At 55.4% G+C, this 21,698-nt stretch overlaps 1 protein-coding gene across 1 annotated transcript in view; it reads right to left on the bottom strand.

Annotated features, from left to right (window-relative positions):
* Window positions 1–6,940: 6,940 nt before the first annotated feature.
* The window catches only part of RIMBP2 (RIMS binding protein 2), a 97,876-nt gene continuing 83,118 nt past the window's right edge, over window positions 6,941–21,698 (bottom strand). The window contains exons 19-22 of the mRNA XM_034638498.1: window positions 14,289–14,389; window positions 12,890–12,961; window positions 9,197–9,331; window positions 6,941–8,712 (exon numbers count right to left, since the gene is read on the bottom strand). Of these exons, the coding sequence (XP_034494389.1) occupies window positions 8,686–8,712; window positions 9,197–9,331; window positions 12,890–12,961; window positions 14,289–14,389 (335 nt within the window). The 3' untranslated portion in view covers window positions 6,941–8,685. The remainder of the gene's footprint in view (window positions 8,713–9,196; window positions 9,332–12,889; window positions 12,962–14,288; window positions 14,390–21,698) is intronic.

The following is a 21,698-nucleotide window of genomic DNA, read 5'->3' as shown; positions in this document are numbered from 1 at the left end:
CTCCCCCTACAGACAGTACGCTCCACCAGTTCCATGGACAGAGCGCTCCCCCAGTGGCAGCACACTCCACGAACTCCACAGACAGCGGGCTTCCCCCACGGACAGAATGCTCCCCTTACAGAAAGTCACTCCACCAACTCCATGGAGAGCGGGCTCCCCCAAGGACAGTAAACTCCACGAATTCCATGGACAGAGGCTCTTCCCACAGACAATACGCTCCAAAAACACCATGGACAGTGGGCTCCCCCATGCACATGGTGCCCCAACTCCATGGATACAGGGCTCCCCCCATCGACAGAGGGCTCCCCCCAGTGGCAGTACACTCCACCAACTCCATACACACAGGGCTCCCCCCACAGACAGCGAGATCCGCCCACGGACAGTACATTCCACCAAGTCCATGGGAAACGGGCTCCCCCAGGAACAGTACACTCCACGAAATCCACGGACAGAGGGTTCACCCCACAGACAGTACGCTCCACCAACTCCACAAATAGAGGGCTCCCCCCGGGAACATTACTACCATGGACAGTGGGCTCCCCAAATGACAGTACGCTCCACCAACTGCACGGACAGAGGGTTCCCACCACGGACAGTACGCTCCACCAACTCCGTGGACAGTGGGCTCCTGCCCACGGAGAGTACGCGCCCGCAATTCCACGGAGAGCAGACTACCCCGCCGGACAGTACGCTTCACCAATTCCACAGAGAGAGGGATCCCCCCACGGACAGAACTCTCAACCAACTACTTGGACAGCGGGCTCCTGTCCTGTACAGGACACTCCACCAACTGCAAGGCCATCAGGCTTTCCCCACGGACAGTACACTGTCCAACTGCACGGACAGAGGGCTCCCCCCATGGACAGCAGGCTCCCGCTCCCACAGATAGCAGGCTCCCCGTAGGGACGGCGAGCTCTGCTGCAGGGGCCCCCTTGCCCATGGAGGCTTCTTTGTTTTTGGCGTCCTGAGGACTTTGCCAGTTGTGACGAGATGGAGGGGGGCAGTAAAGTACCCTCCAAGCGAAGACATTTTGGTCCCGAAACACAGACAAGCCAGCCTAGTGCTCGGTTCCATTGGGGGTCACTTACAGGCAGCCAAGGACCCAGACACTGCGGCACACAGCTGACCCACAGCTGTTACAGCACGAGCGGCGTGGCGCTGAGGTCACGCGCTAGTTAGCTAGCTCAAGGAGCGTCACCTGAGCGCCCAGNAGGGGCAGTAAAGTACCCTCCGAGCGAAGACATTTTGGTCCCGAAACACAGACAAGCCAGCCTAGTGCTCAGTTCCATTGGGGGTCACTTACAGGCAGCCAAGGACCCAGACACTGCGGCACACAGCTGACCCACAGCTGACACAGCACGAGCGGCGTGGCGCTGAGGTCACGCGCTAGTTAGCTAGCTCAAGGAGCGTCACCTGAGCGCCCAGGGAGCCCGAGACGGAGGCCGAGGATGGTCAGTGTCGCTCGCCTCCGCCCGCTTAAGGCAAAATGCCTGTATTTCCCCCAAGGGCTTTCCTCCCCTTCTCTCTAACCCGTGCTTTTATGGAGCTCCTCCCTGATCTCCGTGGCGCTCATTGGTCAATTCCCAGCCATCATCAGTGACCCTACTGGCATATCCAAGAGTGATGTCCCATCTCTTGACAAGGCTTCCTGTGCCTGGATGCTAGGGCGCTGTCCTCCGTGGCCCCCTCCGGCCCACTGTGCCTTCTCCGTGCCTCCGGATTCCACGTTGGAGCGCCTCTAGGGTCTCCCTGCTTTTTGCTCGAGCCCCCTTGGTGATTCCGTTCAGTCCCACCGCTCTTTGCCATGGAAGTGTTTCCCGGACTGACCTACTTTGATCTCCCTTCTCCCGAGTGTGGGCCCCAGGAGGGTAGTGACTGTGTCTCGTTCACGCAGTCTTCCCAGGCTCTCAATCAGTACCCAGCATGCAGCAGGTTCTCACATACGTATTGAGTGGATAAACCATTAATGCAGCCCCAGGTCAACCAGCACGGCTTCTCGTGCGCGTTCAAGTTCAGGAACCCTCTGACTCTGTGACCCTGTCCCTCTACAGTCTGGAGGGCTGTGGGAACTAGAGGCACTGCCCCCCCAACTTCTCCTAAGTGAGCATCTTGGCCTGGGACCTGGACATGGGTGCACTGGTCTTTCCAGGGCGGTGACACCCTGGGATGAAGTACCCCAGGCAGAGAGCTGAACGTCTCCCCTGCGCCCACAGCCCATCAGGCCTCCGAGAAGTCAGCACCAGCTGCCCTGTCGCCATGGGATGGTTTTCTTCCTGGGGACCTGGAAAAGTAGGCCCAGCTCAACCCATCCTTGTCCAGGCTCCCCAGTCGCCTGTGCAGTGCAAGGGTGCGATCAGGGCTGGCCGAGATCGGGGGCAGGAAGGAGGCCCTTGGAGGGGGACTTGATGGGACTTGACGGTCTCAGGTGTGGCGTGGCCAGGGCTGTCTTATGGAGACTGCACCTGCCTGAGAAGGGTCAGCCGCCACGCTTCATTCCTGAGCCTTGAAGGCCCTGCCTTGACGGTGTGTGTGTCTTTGCCGTTCCCAGTCTGGCCCCGGGCCTGTGAGTCCAGGGCTGGGGGAGTGTGTGTGTATCTTTCTGGAGAGCGCTTTATTTGCCTTCTCTCTCCCCAACTTTTGTCTTTTTTTTAAGATTTTATTTATTTGAGAGAGAGAGAGTATGCAAGCAGGGGGAGGAGCAGAAGGGCCGGGAGAAGCAGAGTCCATACTGAGGACGGAGCTCGATCCAGCAACCTTGACATCACGACCTGAGCTGAAATCAGGAGTCGGACGCCTGACTGACTGAGCCACGCAGGCGCCCTTTAATAGAATTTTTAAATTCTCACTGAAATAACCCAACTCAGATGACATGACAGGGCCATTGCGGTGGGTGTATAAACACATTATGTTCTTCGGGCTATTACACATACGTCCTCGCTGACTACTGACATCGAGCATCTCTGTGCATCCTGGCCATTTTCACATCTTTTATAAAATAGCTGTCCAAATCTTCTGCACATCTTTTTAAAAATTGGTTGTTCTTATTGAATTATAAAATGTCTATATATTCTAGATACAGATCTTTCGTCAGATACACGCACTACGAACGTTTCATCCCAGTTTCTGGCTCGCTGTTTTGTGCTAAGTATCATTCAAAGAGAACACGTTTCTGAATTTTTAAAAAAGATTTTGTATGCATTTATTTGAGAGAGACACAGCCAGAGAGGGAATACAAGCAGGGGGAGTGGGAGAGGGAGAGGGAGAAGCCGACTCCCCGCTGAGCAGGAAGCTGAGCAGGAAGCCCGATGTGGGACTCGATCCCAGGACCCTGAGATCACAACTGAGCTGAAGGCAGATGCTTCACCGGCTGAGCCACCCAGGTGCCCCAAGACGTTTTTAAATTTGATGAAATCTCACCATCAGGGTTTTTTTTTTTTCCTTACACTTTGTGCTTTTTTTTTCCTACGTAAGACATCTCCCTGGCCAAATTTTTCCATTTTCTTCTAGAAGCTTTAGAGTTTCAACTTTTTCACTTAGCACTGTGATCTGTTTGGAGTTAATTTGTGTGTGCCACGTGAGATAAAGGTCAGTTTCCCCCCCAGTTAGCTCTTTCTGCAACAGTTCCAGAAAACACCGTGTTTCTTTCCCCTACATAACTGCCTTGGCACCTTGGCTACTAATGAACGTGGCACATACATACACATGTACTTCTGGACTCTCCCGTTTGTTCCAGCAACTTAAATGTCCACATTCTACACAAAAACAACACTGCCTTGGTAACTGTGGCCTTACAAGCCTCAAAATCAGGCAATGGGAGTCTTTCGACCTCGTTCAACTTTTTCAAAATTGTCTTGGTGATCAGAGATCATTTGCATTTCTGCATCATTTTTTAAATCAGTTCATCAATTTCTAGCAAAAGCCTGTTTGGGATTTTGACCGGCATTTCACTGAATCAATAGACTACTTGGGGGGAATTGGAAATGTAACAATATTACATCTTGTAAAGCAAGAACGTGTCCTGTATCTCTGGCGGAGAGCCCTTTTATTTCTAAGCCATATTTTATAATTTTCAGCACACAGGTTTTGCTCGTATTTTGTTAAATTTATCCCTAAGTATGTTGTGGTTTTGATGTAAATAAAACTAATTACCTATATTTTTGTTTTATTATTATACCACTTACATTTGTATTTTAATTTCTGTTCTAATTGTTCTCGGCTAGTTTGTAGAAATACCAGTGATTTGTGTATGTTGACCTCACAGCCTGTCGCCTTTTGCCAAAGGCACTTCCTCGTGCCGACAGCGGTCTTAACATTTTCCAAATACACAATCAGGTCCTCTGCAAAACAGGCTGCTTCCCTTCTTCCTTCCCAAAGTCCATGACTTTTCTTTCCTCATTGCCCTAATGTTCCAGGTGTGGCGTGTGCGGTGTGGAACCCAAGTGGTCAAACGGACGTCCTTGCGTTGGTTTGGACGGAAAGTGGGGTGCGGTCAGTCTTTCACCATCAGGTACGGTGCTGGCTGCTAATTTTACCAAGTTGCGATACATTCCTTTCTTTTCCTGGTTTCCTGACTAGGGACCGAATTTTTTCCAACGCTTTCCCTGCCTCACAAGACAGCTTTTGTCTTCTGTTCTACCCATAAAGTGTGTTGGCTTTTTCTCCGAAGGTTCAGGCAGCCTGCATTCCTGGGATGATCTACGGCTGGCCACCGTGCACCAATCCTCCAATTTATATGTCGCTGGATTTCATCTGCTAATATCTCATTAGGGATTTTTTTTTTAACTCATGGTGCTCCTGGTCTGTGGATTTCTTGTAAAGCCTCTGTCTACTTTTGCTGCGGACACTGCTGGCCTCAGGAGGTGGGGCGGTTTTCTTCTCTCTAGAAGTTGTATACAGTTGGCATCATGTACTGCACAAGTGTTCAGTAAAAGTCACCAAAGCCAAGTCCCCTCATTATCGCCTCGGGTTTGCCTACGTTTGGTCTGCCCCCATATTTTGGGAAATTTGTAAATATTTTCAAAATATTTAGAGAAACATGAATCCTGGCTACCTCTCCTAATTTTTTTTTTTGAGAAATTGTCATTTTTTTTTTACTGTGATGAAGTATATGTAAAAAAATGTACCATTTCAACCATCTTTAAACATGGAGTGGCATAAAGTGTATTCACACTGTTGTGTGAACCTTCATTTCCTACGCCAGTATTCCTGGACCTGGAATTTTTTTTTTAAGACCCTCCATTTGATCTAGCATTTTCTTTACATCAGTTCTTCAAAGTTTATTCATCTTGCATAACTGAAACTCTGTGCCCTCTGACCTTCCCGCCCCGGCCGCGTGCGTGTGGCCGAGTCCGGTCTCACACGGGAATGAGATCGCACAGCGTTCTCTATTCACACTGCGTGAATTGTGAAGTTGCCAGAGGGAAACAGTACAAATACGGTTTGGACTCAGGCTCGAGGCCTCGGCTGTCTGTGAGCGTTCCTCACGCCCAGGGAGTCGGCTCTGCTCGCGGAGCGGGCTGTCGCCAACAGTGCGGGGGGACGGCAGCTTGTAAACGACTCCCTCAGTGCCGGTCACAACGACTTTAGGAAGAAGGCAGTGCCAGGAAAGGCAAGGCTACCGAGTTTTTCTTGTGCGCGGGAGAAAGGAATCCCGTGAGTCCGCTCTGGTAAGAAGTGTTTCGAACAAAGACACAGCATAAACGGCGTTGTATAAAATAACAAATTTTATTTCTATAAAATATCTTACACTAACTGTCCACATGCACACGCACACAGTACTGAGCCACACGCAGACCAATTTCCTTGTACTCAGTGTACCACATACTAATACATTACAATTTACAATAGAGTCTCGGAACACAATGGGAAAAGCTCGGTCATTCATTTATAAACCTTCCATAAATTACAAAAGAAAGGCAGTCTGAAAAGGATGTATAAAGAGTAAAAACAATTTACAAGTGGACAAGAATTACAAAAGAGTAACCGATCCCACACACCTGCCGGCGACGCGGCCAGCCTCCTGTGGGAGGGCCCGCGACGGGCCGTGTGGCGCGGACTGAATGTTAGAGCGTTGTGCGTGTGGCGTGGGCCTCCCGTGTGCTGCTTGCTGCGGGGTGTCTGTGTGGGCGTGGGACAAACAGTGGAAGTGGCGTCCATCCGTACGCCACGGAATGTGACACTGAACGCCACGAGCGGGTCTCAGCTTCTGGCGGCTCGGAGGAGCGCTCTTTCTCCAAACAAAGTGACTCTCGCTCTTATTTTGTTTTTTGAACGATCTGAGTAAGTGAACATTTTCTGTGTGTCGCCCGGCTCGCTTTGGAAAGGCGAAAAGCCGGGGTCTCAAAATGCACGGCCTGCACAACTGGGTTTCGGAGCGCTGTGTCTTGGGGGGGGGCACTGAAAGCACGACACAGACGAAGTGTACACGGTAGTTTTTATTAGACAGTACAAACCACTGTGCAGTTATAAGGCAGAACATCAAGGCGGTTAAACTAGGAATTTCAAGACCAGAGTTGGAGTGAGTTATGCGTCATGAGGCAAGCATTTTGGAAAGGGATCGAGGTGGAAACCATTCCTTTAAGGGCGGATGGCAAACGCACACAGACTGGACCCAGGGGGGGAGTGAGCCGCAAAGAGCTACTGGCCCCCGTGGGCTCGGAGACCCCGCCTCCCGTCAGGCCGCGGGCAAGAGCGCTTGGCACGGAGGCTGGGAGGGAGCCCCAGCAGCTCTCTGTCCTTGCCGTTGGCTTAAAGAGGATGGTAGTGCAAAGAGCACTTCTCTACTCGTGTCAGGGGAGGAGAGTGTGTTTTTAGGAAGTACTTGAGTCATTGAAAGCCCTAGTTTGGAATTAAAGAGAATTACATGGATTGGGGAGTTGTCCAGAAGCACATGGATCATTTCACTGCACCCAGCTTTTTCAGCAGTTTCTTGCCTTTGGAAAGCAGCCCCTTTTTCTTTTTCGAGGACATTTCCCTGCCTCTCCCAGGACTACCAGTACCCATAGATGACGGAGGTGACCCCGAATGGAGATGGGCTGTGGGGGATGGCGCTCTCCTTGCTGTACCTGAACCCTCAGGAGGAACCTAGTAGGTACAGTGTGACAGTTTATTGAGTGCGTGAGCGCCAACGACATCCGTCCGCTGGTAACACCGCACTGCCCCGTCCCCCGCCAGGAAAGGGAAGGGGTGGCTCGAGGCTTCCTTCAGGGGTTGAAGGATGCCACGAGCACGAGCACGCGCGCCCTCCCCACAGGGGCCCTAAGAGGGAGGGTCTAGCCATTCACGTTCGGTCTGCGGTCTGTCTTCGGGGAAGGGGGAGGCCGTTGCTTTGGCAAAACAAATCTAGGTAATAATTTACTTTGTAAATTAAGACCCAAAGCGGAGGGGTGGGGGCGGAGTGGGGAGGTGGGGAGCGGAAGTCACTCTAAATGAGGGTATAGTGAAATTGGCCGAGTGCCCATCAGTAATCTTGAAGGCGAAGGCTCTTAAAGGGAACCTGGGTCTGAAAGCGACTGGGGGGATAGGAAGTGCTGGTCCTGTGGAGGGCATTCCTGGGAGGGTTAGTACGCGAGAGCGGATGGCACACACCGGTTGAAAGAAAAAAAACACTAAAATGAACCTCAATCACGATCAAAGGAAGCTTCGAGGCCCTTATTGCATGCTTTCGCTATCTCCCAGCCCCTAGAGGCGGATTTTTGCCAATTGGGAGCGCACAGTAGTGCGTCCTTCTACCTGGCGGCTCCCTCCGCGGCGCCTCCCGGGAGCCCGCTCGGCCCCTGCGCTGGCTGGCGCTCGCTGGGAGGCGTGCTCGGGAACGCGGCATCCTGCCCTCGCTGCCTGGCCCCCCACGCAAGCCTCCGCCTCACCCGAGTGCTCAGCAGCCTGCAGGCACATGATAGGCGCCAAGGGCTTCAAGCTTGCTTGGATTTAGGATCAAGGTCTAGTTCCAATGGAAAACACCTAGCCGAGCATCCCGAAGGACAGCTGAAGATACCGCCTGCTCCGTCTAGTGCAACCGCGGCCGCTGCATGTCTCGGCAAACCGAGCGTTGCATTGGTGCCCCCACAGGTCTGCCCGGCGGCAAACGCCCGTGCGCTCGGAACGCACTTGGGCTTTGAGGAGCGTGTGCCCTCCCGCGAGCTAGAGGTACGGCGACTTGGCGGGCCCGGGCGGGAGCCAAGCCCGCAGGTGGCGTGCTCAGGGCCAACCCTGCCTCGCCCGGGCCCGCTACTCCTCTGCTCCATCTCGAGTTACGTGATTGTAAAGGAAAATCTCCCGTGGTAAACAGAGCTGTTTAGGCTGTGCTGTTTTCCGGGAGCGGCTACCAATGCAACATGCAGCTCTAGTTACGAGGAGACAGCGGAACACTCTCTACGGAAACAAACGATTGGCCTCTTAAGAAATATGTTCCCAGTGTTGGCCTTCGAAATGTTCTTAATGCGCATAGTAGGAAATGAGCAGTAAAGATGATGATTTGACTACAAATTCAGTTGCTTTACAACTGAGCGAGTTACAGCCTACTATTTTCGGCCCAAGGGTTTTTTGAGACATATTTCTTTTGTTTGGTTTGGCTCTGAGCGCCCACAGTGAAGCCCTGTGTCCCCCGCCTAGTCCGCAGGGGCCGCGGACAGAGCTATCTGCACGGTATCCTCAGGTGCTCACTTACGTGAAGGCTACAGGGCCTGATTAGGGTGTGAAATGAACACTCTTCTTCTGTTTCCAAGCAGATGAGCAAAGAAATAAAAATATATATATATAAAAATGTAATATATAAAAACTGGCAGTGATGAAATAAAATAAAAATGAGACACTACGCGTGAATGTCGTCTACTCGTTAATTATGCTGGAGGAGGTCTCTGGTCTCTGGTAAGAGAACTGAAATCCTAGCGGGGCGAACGCACGGCACGACTAGCCTTCCCCTTCACTCTCACCCCAACTGGAATGTGCGTCTACAGGGTAGGACGGGGGCTCCCTTGGCGAGGAAAGGCAGCTGGGTTGGAACCGAGAGGGGCAGGTCTTGCGAGATAAACGAGCAAAAGCGAGAACGTTTAGGCGCGACCCCCAGGGAAGGGCAGAGAAAAAAAATTCAGGGCACGGGCTTTCCTGCCCCAGACGCAAACGTGTGCACGCGAGGGCTGTGCGGGAGCGAGTGTGGCCGCGGGGGCGGGGGCGGAAGTGCGGGGGGGCGGCCGCTTACCCGTTTTGCCTTGGAGCGCAGGGGCGCGTCCCGGGAGTAGTGGCACGGTGCGTCCGAAAGATAGACTTCCACGTCGTCAGGCACTTCTTCCAGGAAGTTTGAAGGTACAAGGCCTTTCTGCCCGTTAAGTTCCCCCTAAAAACACAGCAGAACGAGTTACTCGATTTTCCCAAAACTTCCTTCTTGCTTTTGCCACAGGAACAGAGCTCCAGGGTGGAAGGGCCGCCTGCCGGGTCGGTTCTGGTTCCAACGTGGAAGAACTCACAGGGACTCCAGTGTCCCCAAAGCACCCTGATCAGAACGGTGACCCCAAGACACACTTGAGGGGCAGGGTCTCCTCCCTGAGCTCGGCATCCGGCCTGTCTGGGGTGGGGCTGAGGAAGCTGTGTTTTGGCCACGGGGCTCAGGCCCCTCCCAGGAACCAGTCCTTGGGACCACCCCATGGAGTGGCCCTCGGTCCTGGCTGACCTCAGCATCCCCAGAGAGCTTTTAAAAACACCGTTTCAGCAGGTGCACCGGTCCGGACAGACCGACCCCCTCCCGAGGTGGGGGCAGGCGGCCAACAGCTGGTCCAGCCTGCGGGCCAGGTGGAGAGCTGCGGATCCGTCTCACGCACAGCCACATTCTCACTATGACAATGCGAACGGTATGGGGGACAGGACAGGGTCTGCTGATATCTCAGAGACGATATCGCTTCAGGCTCGTCTGTTCCCTTCCAGAACTTTCTCTCACATCTCTACGCAGGCACGTAGTGAAGGTCACCGTCCGCAGGACAACTGGACTGAGTGGGTCACAGCCACCGTGTCACTGCTTTCCCATCGCCCCCAACGCTCACCAGTGTCCAAAACCAAGTCCCAGACTGGCGGCCCCGGACTACATGGGACTCTTGCTCTGTGTACAAGTCTAGGAAGGGACAGCATGGGACACGCGGCCTGCTCCCGCGAGATTAGAAACTGCAGCCAAGGACACGACCGCCAGGGTAAAGAGGGAACCCACGGGACAGATGGGAGCTCGCAAGTGGCTTAAGAAGGCGTTCGTGTCCAGAACATGTACAGAGCCCAACGCAAGAACCCGATTAAACAGCGGGCGAAGGACTTGCATCGATAGTCCCCCCAAAAAGACACGCAAACGGCCAACAAGCACATGAAAAGATGCTCGACCTGAATTAACAAGAACATCTGAAGGAAACGTAAGTCAGAGTCACAGGATACCCCCTCACACCCGTTAGGAGGCCACTACAAACACGGGCAACCAACCACAGACAGCAGTGCTGCTGAAAATAGGCAGGAATTGGAGCCTCGCACACCTGCCAGCGGGACGAAGTGGGGCCGCTGCTGGGGGCGGCTCCTCAGAGAGGGAAACGGTCACCATCTGACCCAGCAGCTCCGCTCCTGGGCCAAGACCCGAAACACTTGGAAGCAGGGTCCGAGGGACGTGCTGGCACCCATGTTCATCGCTGCATTATTCACAGGGGCCCAGGGTCCACTGAGGGGTGCACAGGTGGCCAAACCCTGCGCCCCCAGGGTGGAGTCATTTCCGGCCTTAAGAAGGAAGGAGAGGCTGACGCGCTACGACGTTCTGCTCAGCGAGGGATGGCAGGCGCGAGCCAAGTCCTCGCGTGAGGCCCCGAGAGCAGGTGGTTGGAGAGGAGATGGGGGGCCGGGACGGGTGAGGGGAGACTGCTGTTTGATGGGGATGGAGTTTCAGGCTGGCAAGAGGGAAGGCGTCCTGGGGCGGACGGTGGCGGCTGCACGACCGCGGGAAAGTACCTGTCACCGCGGCGCTGTGCACTTAGACATGGTGAGACGGCACACTGTGTTTCACCAGAAGTAAATAAACACTGATTTTAAAAAAGAGGGAGCCCCAGGAACCTCCCACGTCTTCCCTGAACACAGTACGCGCCCGGTCTGGCCACCTGCCCTCGCTTCCACCTGGAGCCCCCGTCCCCTTTCTGATGACCGCTGGAACCCTCCTCCCTTGGCCTCCTCTAGGAGCTAATATTCCTCTCTTGGTGTCCCTTTGAGACTTTCTCCAGGACATCCACATGCCCCCGGGGATTTCTGCCACATTGAGGGTCACAAATCACACGTACATGCAGACACTCCAATGTCCACGCAGCCCGGACCTCAGCCGGACCCCGCTCCAGCGCTAGCCACGTCCGCTCCTTCAGGGGAGGGAGCGCCACGTGGAGTCGTGGGCTCGGGCCTGGGGACCGTGTTCTGTGAAAACACACAGCCTCATCTCTCACCCCCGGTGGCGCCACGTTCACATCACGGGGCCCATGGGCATGTGGACCAGGACAGTCCGGGACATGCGGACATCCAGACGGACCACTGTTCTGGGCTCACCCAGCCACACGGGGGAGGGGGGCAGACGTGTCGGCAGCATGTATCCCCCCCACTCTTCCGGGCCTCCCACGCCGTCCCACTAACACCACGTCAGACGCGCACAGGACCCCCTCACAGTTGCCCCCTCCGCCGCCTGCTGCTGCGTCAGACGTGGCCCCTAGAATCTTCCAGGATCAACGGCACGGATGCCTCTCCATCATGGGGGGGCTCAGATGTCCTCTTCATACCCTCACGCTCAGTCCTTTCCAAAGCATGTCTTTCTCTCAACTGTGTTCTCGCGCCCGTGTTCCCAAGGGCACCCATCGCCTGAGGCAGAACGTGGGCGTCTTCTAGGACGACACTGTCATCCCAACCAGCGACCTGCACTTGGGGAGCTCCTGACGCCGGCGGCCATCTGCCTTCTCTGTCAGCTGGACCAGTGGTGGCAGCCTTGCCCCGGCCTCGGGGGCTCCCACCTCCCTCAACTGCCCACTCTCGAACCCTTGACAGGACACAAAGCCTGACATCTGCCCACTCGCAGACACTTTACAGTCTCATCTGGAAAGAAATGGGGGACAGAGCACGAGCAGCCTCACTGAACATGACCTATAATAATCACGACCTTGGATGCCCCGCGTGTCTGAGGCTGTGAACTCGTCCGACCCAGAGAAACCTGCCTTCCGGGACCTGATGGTTTCCCAGCTGTTCCGATTAAAGAAAGGGGGCAATGGGGGAGGTGGGGTCCTGTCCCCATGCCCCCACGGCAGTGGGCGCCCCGCAGGCCTGCCAGCAGGCCCTTCACGGCCCTGTGGGCTCGGGCCTGGGAAGGCGGCACTCGCGGGGGCCACCAGGGCAGGAGCACGGAGATAAGCCCACTGGCACTCTTTTCCTCTGGACATGTCAGGAGCGTGAAGGAAGGAGGCTGCCGCCTGCGCCCCTGAGCCGGGAGCCCTAGCGCAGAGCCTGGGCCCGGCCACCGACAGCCGCCACGGAGGAGGAAGGTCAGGGAGGAAGTCTATACCCTGTGGGTGTGGATTAATCAAGAACTTCGCCTGTTTGTATCCCTTCCTTCTCCTGTTAAACACGTGTACCTTATAAATAACGGGAAAGCTGCACTGGTACGGTGGGCTGGAAGACAATTCCAGTTCGCAGAACGTGAATACATCTCCCTTGTTTGCAGCTCATGGACACGGGACGCGCCCCCCTCACAGGAAAACGGAGACGCTCCCAGCCCCCCTTTCTGCATCGGACGAGCCTCCGTGACCGGGACCTTTCCCAAGGCCATGGGAAGGGGGCAAGAACACACAAGCAGAAACAGACATACAAAATGAACGAAATGGTGCCTTTTGATGCTTCAAAAACTTACATAATAAAATCCGTCTTCATCGATCTCACCGAAAACAGTAATGATGTCTCCCGTGCAGAACGTGAGCTCCGCCTGTGGAGACAGGCCGCCAAGTTAGTAACAGCTTCGCTCCGGAGTAGCTGCTTCTCTCACCGGCTTCCTCGATCGTGCTCCCGATTTCTCTGTTCTCGTTATTGTGCTGTTGACCTGCTCTTTCGAGCAACAGGGAGGACGGGTAGGAAGCCGACCTGTGCCCCTGGGCACCGCGCCTCAGCGACCCCGGGAGGAACAGCTCAGGCTCCCGCCAAAGTGCCACACACTCCTTTCCCGGCTGGGGCTCCTGGCAGCTGCTACGTCCCCCCGTAGTTCCTGTTTAAAACCGGTCAATGTGGGGCGCCTGGGGGGCTCAGTCGTTAAGCGTCTGCCTTCGGCTCAGGTCATGATCCTGGGGTCCTGGCATCCAGCCCCGCATCGGGCTCCCTGCTCAGCGGGGAGTCTGCTTCTCCTTCTGCTCCCTGCTCGTGCTTTCTCTCTCAAATAAATTAATAAAATCTTGAAAAAAAAATAAAATAAAACTGATCAAATATTTACTTGAAAAGCCCAGAAGTTTAGGGAAAAGTCCTCTGCAGTGTAAGGACCGTTACATAAACGTCCTTTCACTGGGAGCAAAAAACCTTTACTCAATTATTCACGGTCTACAAAGTGCCCGCGACGTGCCAGGCGCCAGGCTAGAAACGGGTGCACGGGCAAAACAATCTGCGGGTTTATCTCTGAACGTGAGGACGAGGGAAGGAAGTTGACCTCCCAGCGCCACCAGGCGTCCCACGAATCGGGTCTGCGCAAAAATGCTCGGAGAGTGCGCACTCCAGATCTGAACCACGAGCTGGGAGTACGTGGGGCACAAGGAAAACTGGGGGTGACGGATTCGGACACAGCTTGTCATCTAAGGAAGCAGGTCCACAGGCTGAAAGCCTAGCCTCTCAGCCCTGAAGTGAGCCCCTTCCCGTCTCCCAGGGCACCCAGGGCCACGGCGGCCCAGGCCACTTGTGTGGAGGACACGGGGCCTCTCCCTCAGCTTCTGTGTCTGTGTGAGGAACTTCCAGCTCTGCTTTCGCTCCGGGCCCACACACCGCGGGCTGATATTTCTCTCTCCCAGACGACCCTACGGGGCGAAGGGGGATGACCCGAGGACAAGGATCGTGGACCGCTCCTCCCGTAGCATCCCGCACAGGGACCCCGGCCACCACGATGAGGCTTGTCACCCGCTGCGCCCCTTCTCTGTCCCTGTCCAGCTCCCTCACACCATTCACTGAGTGTACGGACCCTTCCAGAGAAGGAGGGAGGCCAGATCCCAGGGCCGCCGGCTGCAGTGCAGGGAGCGGCCCAGGGACCGGCTGCAAGCTGCGGGGAGCTGACGTACCTCCACGTCGATGTTAGGGGAGCTTTCTCTCGGGTCGTAGTCATACAGGGCCACCACTCTCCGCGTCGCCCCCGGGTGCCTGCTGCTTTGCCTGCTTCTCTCTGTTTACATCACAAGGAGAAGAAGAAAGCCAGCATGTGGTTATTCCAAAAGGAGTGGGCCCCCTCCCTCGTCCCCAGGGCAGCAGGGCACACGTGGCCAGCCGGCATGGACGACTGCCCTCTCCAGGGCCTCGTGCTCGGGGGCACAGGCAGCAGCAAAGCCTCGGGCTGTGGGGCCAGTCGCCCTGAGCTGCACGGGGTCATACGTTTGCTCTGGCCCAGCCCCCCCCTTTACAGAAGCAAGGACGTTTCCCTTCCCCGGAGGTCCGCCCAACAGGCAGGCTAAGAGGAAACAGGGCATCCTCGGGATAATAGATCTAAACGGCTCCGGCCGCACAGCACGGCGCTTTTCTCCTGGAGGACGCTGCCACGGGTGTGTTTCTTCCAAACGCAGCCGCTTGGTGCCTGGAATTGGTTTTTGGGATTCATACAAATGAAAACCATTAAAGGCCAGTATTTAGAAAGCAACTGACGTCAGTGATGTGCCCTTCCAGGGGCCTCCCGCAGGTGCAGGGCCAGGCCGTGCATGTGAGGTTCTGGACGTCGGCCACGCCATGGCCCCTGCTCAGGAACCGCTGCTTTCATTGAGAAAAACGCACAGATGCCTGCGTGAGGCCCGTGAGTGCGCGTGTCCTTGAAAAAGAGTACGGGTTCTTGCAGGGCTCCCCGCAGTCCCTCTGAGCGTTGTTCGTTCTCCGGGGGAGGGGCACGTGTGAATTCCTGCAGGTGGCAAGGACGGCCACCGAGATGTGCTCTGCTCAGCACACGCTCCGGAAAGTGCTGGCAAGCCCACGGGGTCCCACGGGCACCGCAGCCGTCAAGACGCAGGACAGGTCCACCGGCCCCCAAATCCCCATGCGGGTCTTTGTGGTCAGCTCCAGCCAGGGAACCCCTGCTCAGCTTTCTGTCCCCATACTTGTGCCTTTCCTGGAATGCCCTATAAATGGAATCATGCAGCTTCGTGGGGACAGTGCACCTGAGAGCCCTTCATGTGAGCACGTGTGTCAACGGTGGTACTTTCAGTGCTGAGGAACATCGCCCTGTCTGGATGACTCGATCCACTTACCAGGGGAAAGACGCCCGAGCTTCCCCGTGTCGGTGACTCGTAGTGAAGCCGCCGTGAGCGCTCGTGCAGCCATGGGAGTGGCTAGAAGCTCTGTTCCCCCGGCGAGTACCCGGGAGGGGCAGCCAGCCTCTACCATGAGCGTGTGCGGCTCTATGGGGACCCGCTGCCTGTTGGGCAGAGTGGTTGTGCCACACAGGTGCGCTTCCAGCGGACGCAGCTCCCGTTCCACGTCCAAACCACACTTGGTGCGGCCGTCCCGACAGGGGAGTCCTGGCTTCTCCTCGCAGCTGAAATCCGCACTCCACGGTCCCATCAGCCATCTCCCCATCTGCTCGTTCACCATCCACCAATCTTCCGTGGCGAGGGATCTCTTCGGTCTTTGGCCCACGTTGGGGTTGGCTGTTTGCGTTCCTGTCGTTGAGCTGTTGAGTGCTGTGTGTTCTCGGTACGACTCCCCCTTCGGCCGGTCACGTGCGGATACTTGCCAGCCTGGGGCTTCACCCTTCTTTCTCTTCACGCGATGTTTCTCCATTTTCGAAACTACTCAATTTTAACGGAGTCTGACATCAGTCTCTTCCTTTTCTGAGTCATGGTTTCAGTGTCACGTCAAAGTCACGGCTTCATCGCCGCGAAGTTCTTCTAGAAGTTTCACGGTCTTAGTTTTTATGCTTAAGACCGTGTTCAATTTTGAGTTCATGTTTTGAGTTTGGCAGGAATATGGCCTGAGCTTCATTTTTCTTTGTTCGATTCCAGCACCCATTACGGAGAAGACCCTCCCTTCCCCATTGAACCGCCCCCTACCTGGGCTGAAACTCTGTGGACGGTGCAGGCATCGGTCCATTTCCAGATTCGCCTTGTTCCCCAGATTTCTGTGACTCTGCGGCCCCCCCGGTGTCCTTCAGCTCCTCTGTGTGCCCACTCGTAATACCCGCTTGCGCGAGTCCTCCACCGTGCTTTTAAAAAATTGCTCGGGCAACTGTAGTCCCTTTGCCTTTTCATACATGTTTGATTTAGCACATCAATTCTACACGGATCCCCGCACGGATGCCGGACTAGGGGTGTGTCCCATCTGCACGGACGTGGGCTGGGGGTGTGTCCCATCTGCAGGTCAGTTGGGGGATGTTGGACGTCTTCCCCGCCTGAAGTCTGAGAACACGGCTCCTGTTCACTTGGGGGCCCTCGGATTTCCTTCCTCGGCGTTGGCGGTCTCCCCCACACAGAGCCTGAATGCCTTCAACCCCTCCCTTCTCGTGTCTTTATCACATCATTGTAAATAGAATTACCTTTTAAATGTCAACTTCAAATTTTTCCCAGTTAACAAAAACGATTGCTTTAGTATCCATTGACCTTGCTAAGCTCACTGGTTATTTCCAGAAACTTCTGTCGTAGATCCTTTGAGATTTTCTAAGATTTTCATGTCATCTGTGACTAGAAAACAGTTTGTCTTCTTTTCCGGTCCGTACCCCGTTTCCTCCTGTCTCACTGCACGGGGTGCTGGAAGAGGGCCACGACGCAGACACCGGGTCCTGCCCCGGCCACGGGAGGCGCGCACTCAGTCTGCAGAGACAGGGATCCTTCCTAGCGCTAGAAGGGCCCGTGGTGTCTCAGTCCGGTTCCCTCAAAAGTCACGTTTAGAAAAAAAGAACAAAACAGCAGACATTTAATCTAATTGGTAACATGGATCAAGCTACTGTTTTCCAGCAGAGCGTTTGCAGGCCTTCGGGTCTGTGGTGAGCAGAGCCCACTCCCGCCCTGAACCCGTCAGAGGGCGTCGGGAAGCGAGTCGGGGCGGGCGGCTCAGAGAGCTTCCGGCTCGTGGACTTGATCCGGGCGGCATGCTCACAGAAGCCCCAACTATCAGATGTGGCTTTTAACTTCAGACTGCGAGTTCGCTCATACCAAAGAGGTTGAAACATTTTATTTGATTTTGTGATTATCCTTAAAATTATGCATATTCTTTGAACCACTGAATTTTGTCTCTGAAATCTGACTTAGAACTAAGTTAACCTACTGTTTTGAAGTATTAAAACCCAAAACATGAATGACATAAAACGGATTTTTCTGTCTCCTGCTATTTAGAGACAGCAAAGGCCTTCGTAATGAGTAAATCCTCCCTGCACTTCGTAATGAGTAGGTCCTCCCTGCATACGGGCTAAATTAGACATCATAAGTGTACTGGTGCTTAAACTCACTGAAAACGGTTTTGCTGTGTACGCACTGCGCTCGCAGATTGGGTCGAGGTAAATGGAGGAGCTTGTCATCCATCCGCATTAAAGGGCGAACGTCTTTGCTGCCCCTTGGATGGGCAATGTCCACCTGAACGGAGAGCACGGCATGACCTCATTGCCCTCTGACCCGTTCTAGGGACGGACGGATGCTCACGGCCCATCCCCGACGTCCTGGTCCATGCGCGTGGCCTGAGCGCAGTGCACAGTCGCTCCTCACGGCCCCGGGGGCTGGAAGTCCGAGACCGAGGTGCTGCAGAGTCCAGGTCTGGGGAGGCTCCGCGTCCTGGTTCACAGGCGGCGTCTTCTCCCGTGTCCTCGCAGGGTAGAGGAGGGGAGGGATGCCCGTGGAGCCTCCTTCATAAGGTCGCTGACGCCCCTCTGGGAGCGCCACAGTCATGGCCCCCGCTCCTCCCACAGGCTTCGCCTCCTGACACTAGCACCGTGGGGGTCACAGTATAAACTTACACATTTTGGGGGGGGACACAACATGCAAGAACAACCAGAAAGCAAGTGTGGTCTGTTTTCCAGATGGGCCAGACTTTCAGGAAGCGGGGCAGCACCCCCGCTTCCATTAGAAAATCACCTGTGTTTCTGTCAGTATCTGGGTGCGTAAATGTCCGCGAAGCACGCTGGACGATTACACCTGGTTTGCAGAGTGGGTTCTTTCTCAGAGCCCCCTGAAGTGGCACCGACTGGACCCTGCCCACACTGCCTCCCGCTCCTAGCTGGCCGGTGCTGGGAAGGCAGGAGTGGCCCCGCCAGCAGGTGCAGGGGCGAGGGGGGCAGTCTCTTACCTATTTTCTCCACGGGCGTGTTCAGCGGAAGGAAGCCTTGTCTCAGAAGCTGGTCCATCATCTCCTCGTCGTCGGCTTGGATTTCTGAGACCATGTTACAAGGAATGAGGCCGAGCCGGGCGCAGGTCTCCCCGCGGTAGAAGCCGTCCGCGTCCTTGTCACCATAGACCTGGAGCCGGTCAGAAAGCCAAGGCAGCATGACTGTGTGGTGACAGCGGCCCCCTTCCCTGGGTGCCCCACCCACCCGGGGGCCCCGGCCCGACCCCACCTTGATGATCTGTCCTTCCTTAAAAGGAAGCTCTTCTTCCGCGGCATCTGGATTCGGGGACATGGTGAGGGGGTCATAGTCAAAAAGCGCCACAAAGATCCGGGCTGGGAGCTCTTCAGCGCCGGGGTCCGTTTCCGACTCCTCGTACAAGTCTGGAGAAAGGCGGTCCCGGTCGCTGTACTCGTCTGGGAGCATGTGGGGACAAAGGCAGAGCGCTGGGTGATTCCCGCCGGCCACACCCCCCAGCCCACGCTTAGACACGTGTGGTTTAGAAGATGGGATGTCGGAGGCACCGTAACTTCTGTCTTTAAAATAAACTGGTGGTTAATATGCAGACAGACACAAATGGGTCTGAAACGCCAGCAGCCGACATGGAACTCAGGCACGGGGCAGGTCGTGCACTGCCGAGCGGAGCAGGCGGGACGGCCTCCCACCACGGGCGCCGAAAGGCACTCGCATGTGACTCAAAATTGGGGGACTTCACTGAGCTGCTCACTTAGCTCTAAACACGTAAGCGGTGACAGACGCATTCTTCACAGAACTCCACCTGTCATCCAGCTTCTAAACATTATTCTTTTTTTTAAAGATTTTATTTATTAGAGACAGAGAGCGTATGAGCGGAGGGAGTGGCGGAGGGAGAAGCAGGCTCCCCGCTGAGCAGGGAGCAGGACGTGGGACTCGATCCCAGGACCCTGAGATCATGACCTGAGCCGAAGGCAGATGCTTCACCGACTGAGCCCCCCGGGCACCCCTAGAAATTGTTGTTTTTTGAAATTGTCCTATAGACACGTTTAAATTAGATACCATTATAAATATCATAATATATGTCATTATGGCAAGAGGGGGAGAGAACATGCTGGCACATGACCCCGTCCTGCTCCCCGGAAGTAGGCAGAACACCCGGTAGGGGCGGCCCGTGGCGCAGGGCCAGGCCTGCGGTGACCAGCACCCTAAGCACAGGGGGGCCGGACGCAAGGACATCACGGGAAAAAAATTAGTCAAAAAATGAAAAGTGCTTTAACTGCAGGAAAGTTTGATTTTTAAAATGTGGTGGACTGTTGGCATTATTTAAATTCAGGGTCTTTTCAGGATGCCTAGATCATCTAGAAATTCAGTAATTTCTCTTCTTCCAGGGAACAAAACTTGTCAATGGCAGGCCTCCTTCACCTCCTTGTGAAGCCCTGGTCTTGTTTAGAGTCAATGGAAAGATCCCATACTTTCCCCTGATTTTCAATGTTACCTAAATAAACAGCATGATGATACCGTAAGCCATGACCGCTGGGAATCTCAGGGTGCACTGAGGCGGAGAAAACCAGCAGCAGCATGAGAGGGGGGCCGTTTCTTCTCTGGGCTGTGTGCACGAGGAGCCCACTGCTTGTGGCAGTGTGGACCAGTCACCCATGGAGAAATGCCAGGAAGGGGAAAGCTCCTGCCCAGTGGGTTCTTGGCCCATCTCTAAGGGCACTGGTGCCCAAGCTTGCAGGGCAGACAGCATGAGGGACCGGGGGCCAGGTCAGCTCCAACAGGCTGGCTGGCCATGACGGCCACGGTGCTTGAGGGGTCTGAGCCAGCCCTCCAGTCTGCATGGGCCTGCACGCCCTCAGTGACTGGCCCGGGCAGGGACCAGGATGTGGACAATCCTGTCTTCACATCCTTGGCCCAGAATCCCCCCGGCACGATGAGTGGCCATGCTGCGGAGGCATGGAGGCCAGGGAGGACATCTGAGGCTGGGTCCCGTGAAGGCTGCAGCCAGAGTCCCGGTGCAATGGAAACGGGGGTGGGAGGGGCCCCGAGCAGAGCTGCCCACCCTGCCCTGGGAGCCTTTCTGGCATGGGGGAGGGAGTGGGGTGTGTGTAAATCACAGTGTGAGCAGGGGGTGGCCCCACTGTCTCTCCTGCCAGAGAGGGTGCGTGAGGCACTTTATGGGACCCAGACCTCGACGGGGAGAGAAGAGTGGCGTCTGTGGGGTGTGTCCGCGGGCCCAGCTTCCCCAGCGACTGCGGAGTGGCTGGGAGGCCAGACTGACGAGGAGCCTGCCTCCAGCTCTGGTCTGACCTGGCGTGGACATTCGTGCCCTCTGCCCTGAGGTGGAAGTGGCCTGGCCCTGGGGTCACTGCGGCTGGGTAGAGGGAGAGGGGGTCTTTGCAGGGCAGGAGGGAGGCTCTGCACGGAACGCGCACAGTCAGGGGTCCCGAGTCCACTTGCGCTGCGAGAACAAGCATCCCTCAGTCCCTGACTCAGACCGACCCCTTCACTGGTAACGTCCAATGTCATGTCTGATATTAAACGTACTTCACGGCGTTTCGATTCCTCCTCGCAGGGAAACCCATGGGAAAGGGGTCTCCCTTCTAAAGGGCCAAGCTTCGGGACTTGTTCCTTTTTAGTCTGTCCTCAGAGCACGTGCTGCGCGTCCTCGTTCTGTGAGCTCGGCGGCCACAGCAGTCGAGGGAACGGGAGCCGCTGGGGAGGTCACAGTCCCCGGGTCAGAATGGCATCCTCTCGAGCGGGCACCTCACATGGATCGAAGACCAGATGTGATCCCGCGAGAAACCACACCCAAGTCCACCCTCCTGTGAGTCACGGATCAGTGTCGGGAGGCCCTCCTCGGGCTGGTTGTAGGGTCGAGAAGTCACTACATCCGGACCTACGTACTTTCTCTCTCTTTAAATCAGTTTTCTTAATTTAGGAAACCCAGAGAATACGGAAAATTACAGTATTTTGAGTCAATCGTAAATGCACTGCTTCTTAAAATACATTCGGGGGCCTAAGCGGTTCAGTTGGTGAAGTGTCTGACTCTTGATTTCGGCTCCGGTCGTGATCTCAGTGTCATGAGATCGAGCCCCACATCGGGCTCTGCACTGGGCATGAAGCCTGCTTAAGATTCTCTCTCTCCCTCTGCCCCTCCCCTGCTCATGCTTACTCTCTCTCTAATAATAATAATAAATAATAATAA

The sequence above is a fragment of the Ailuropoda melanoleuca genome, chromosome 12 (assembly GCF_002007445.2).
Source record: "Ailuropoda melanoleuca isolate Jingjing chromosome 12, ASM200744v2, whole genome shotgun sequence".
NCBI classification, from domain to species: Eukaryota; Metazoa; Chordata; class Mammalia; order Carnivora; family Ursidae; genus Ailuropoda; species Ailuropoda melanoleuca.
Note: the sequence above shows the minus strand (reverse complement) of the source record. Positions and strands in the feature narration are given on the sequence as shown.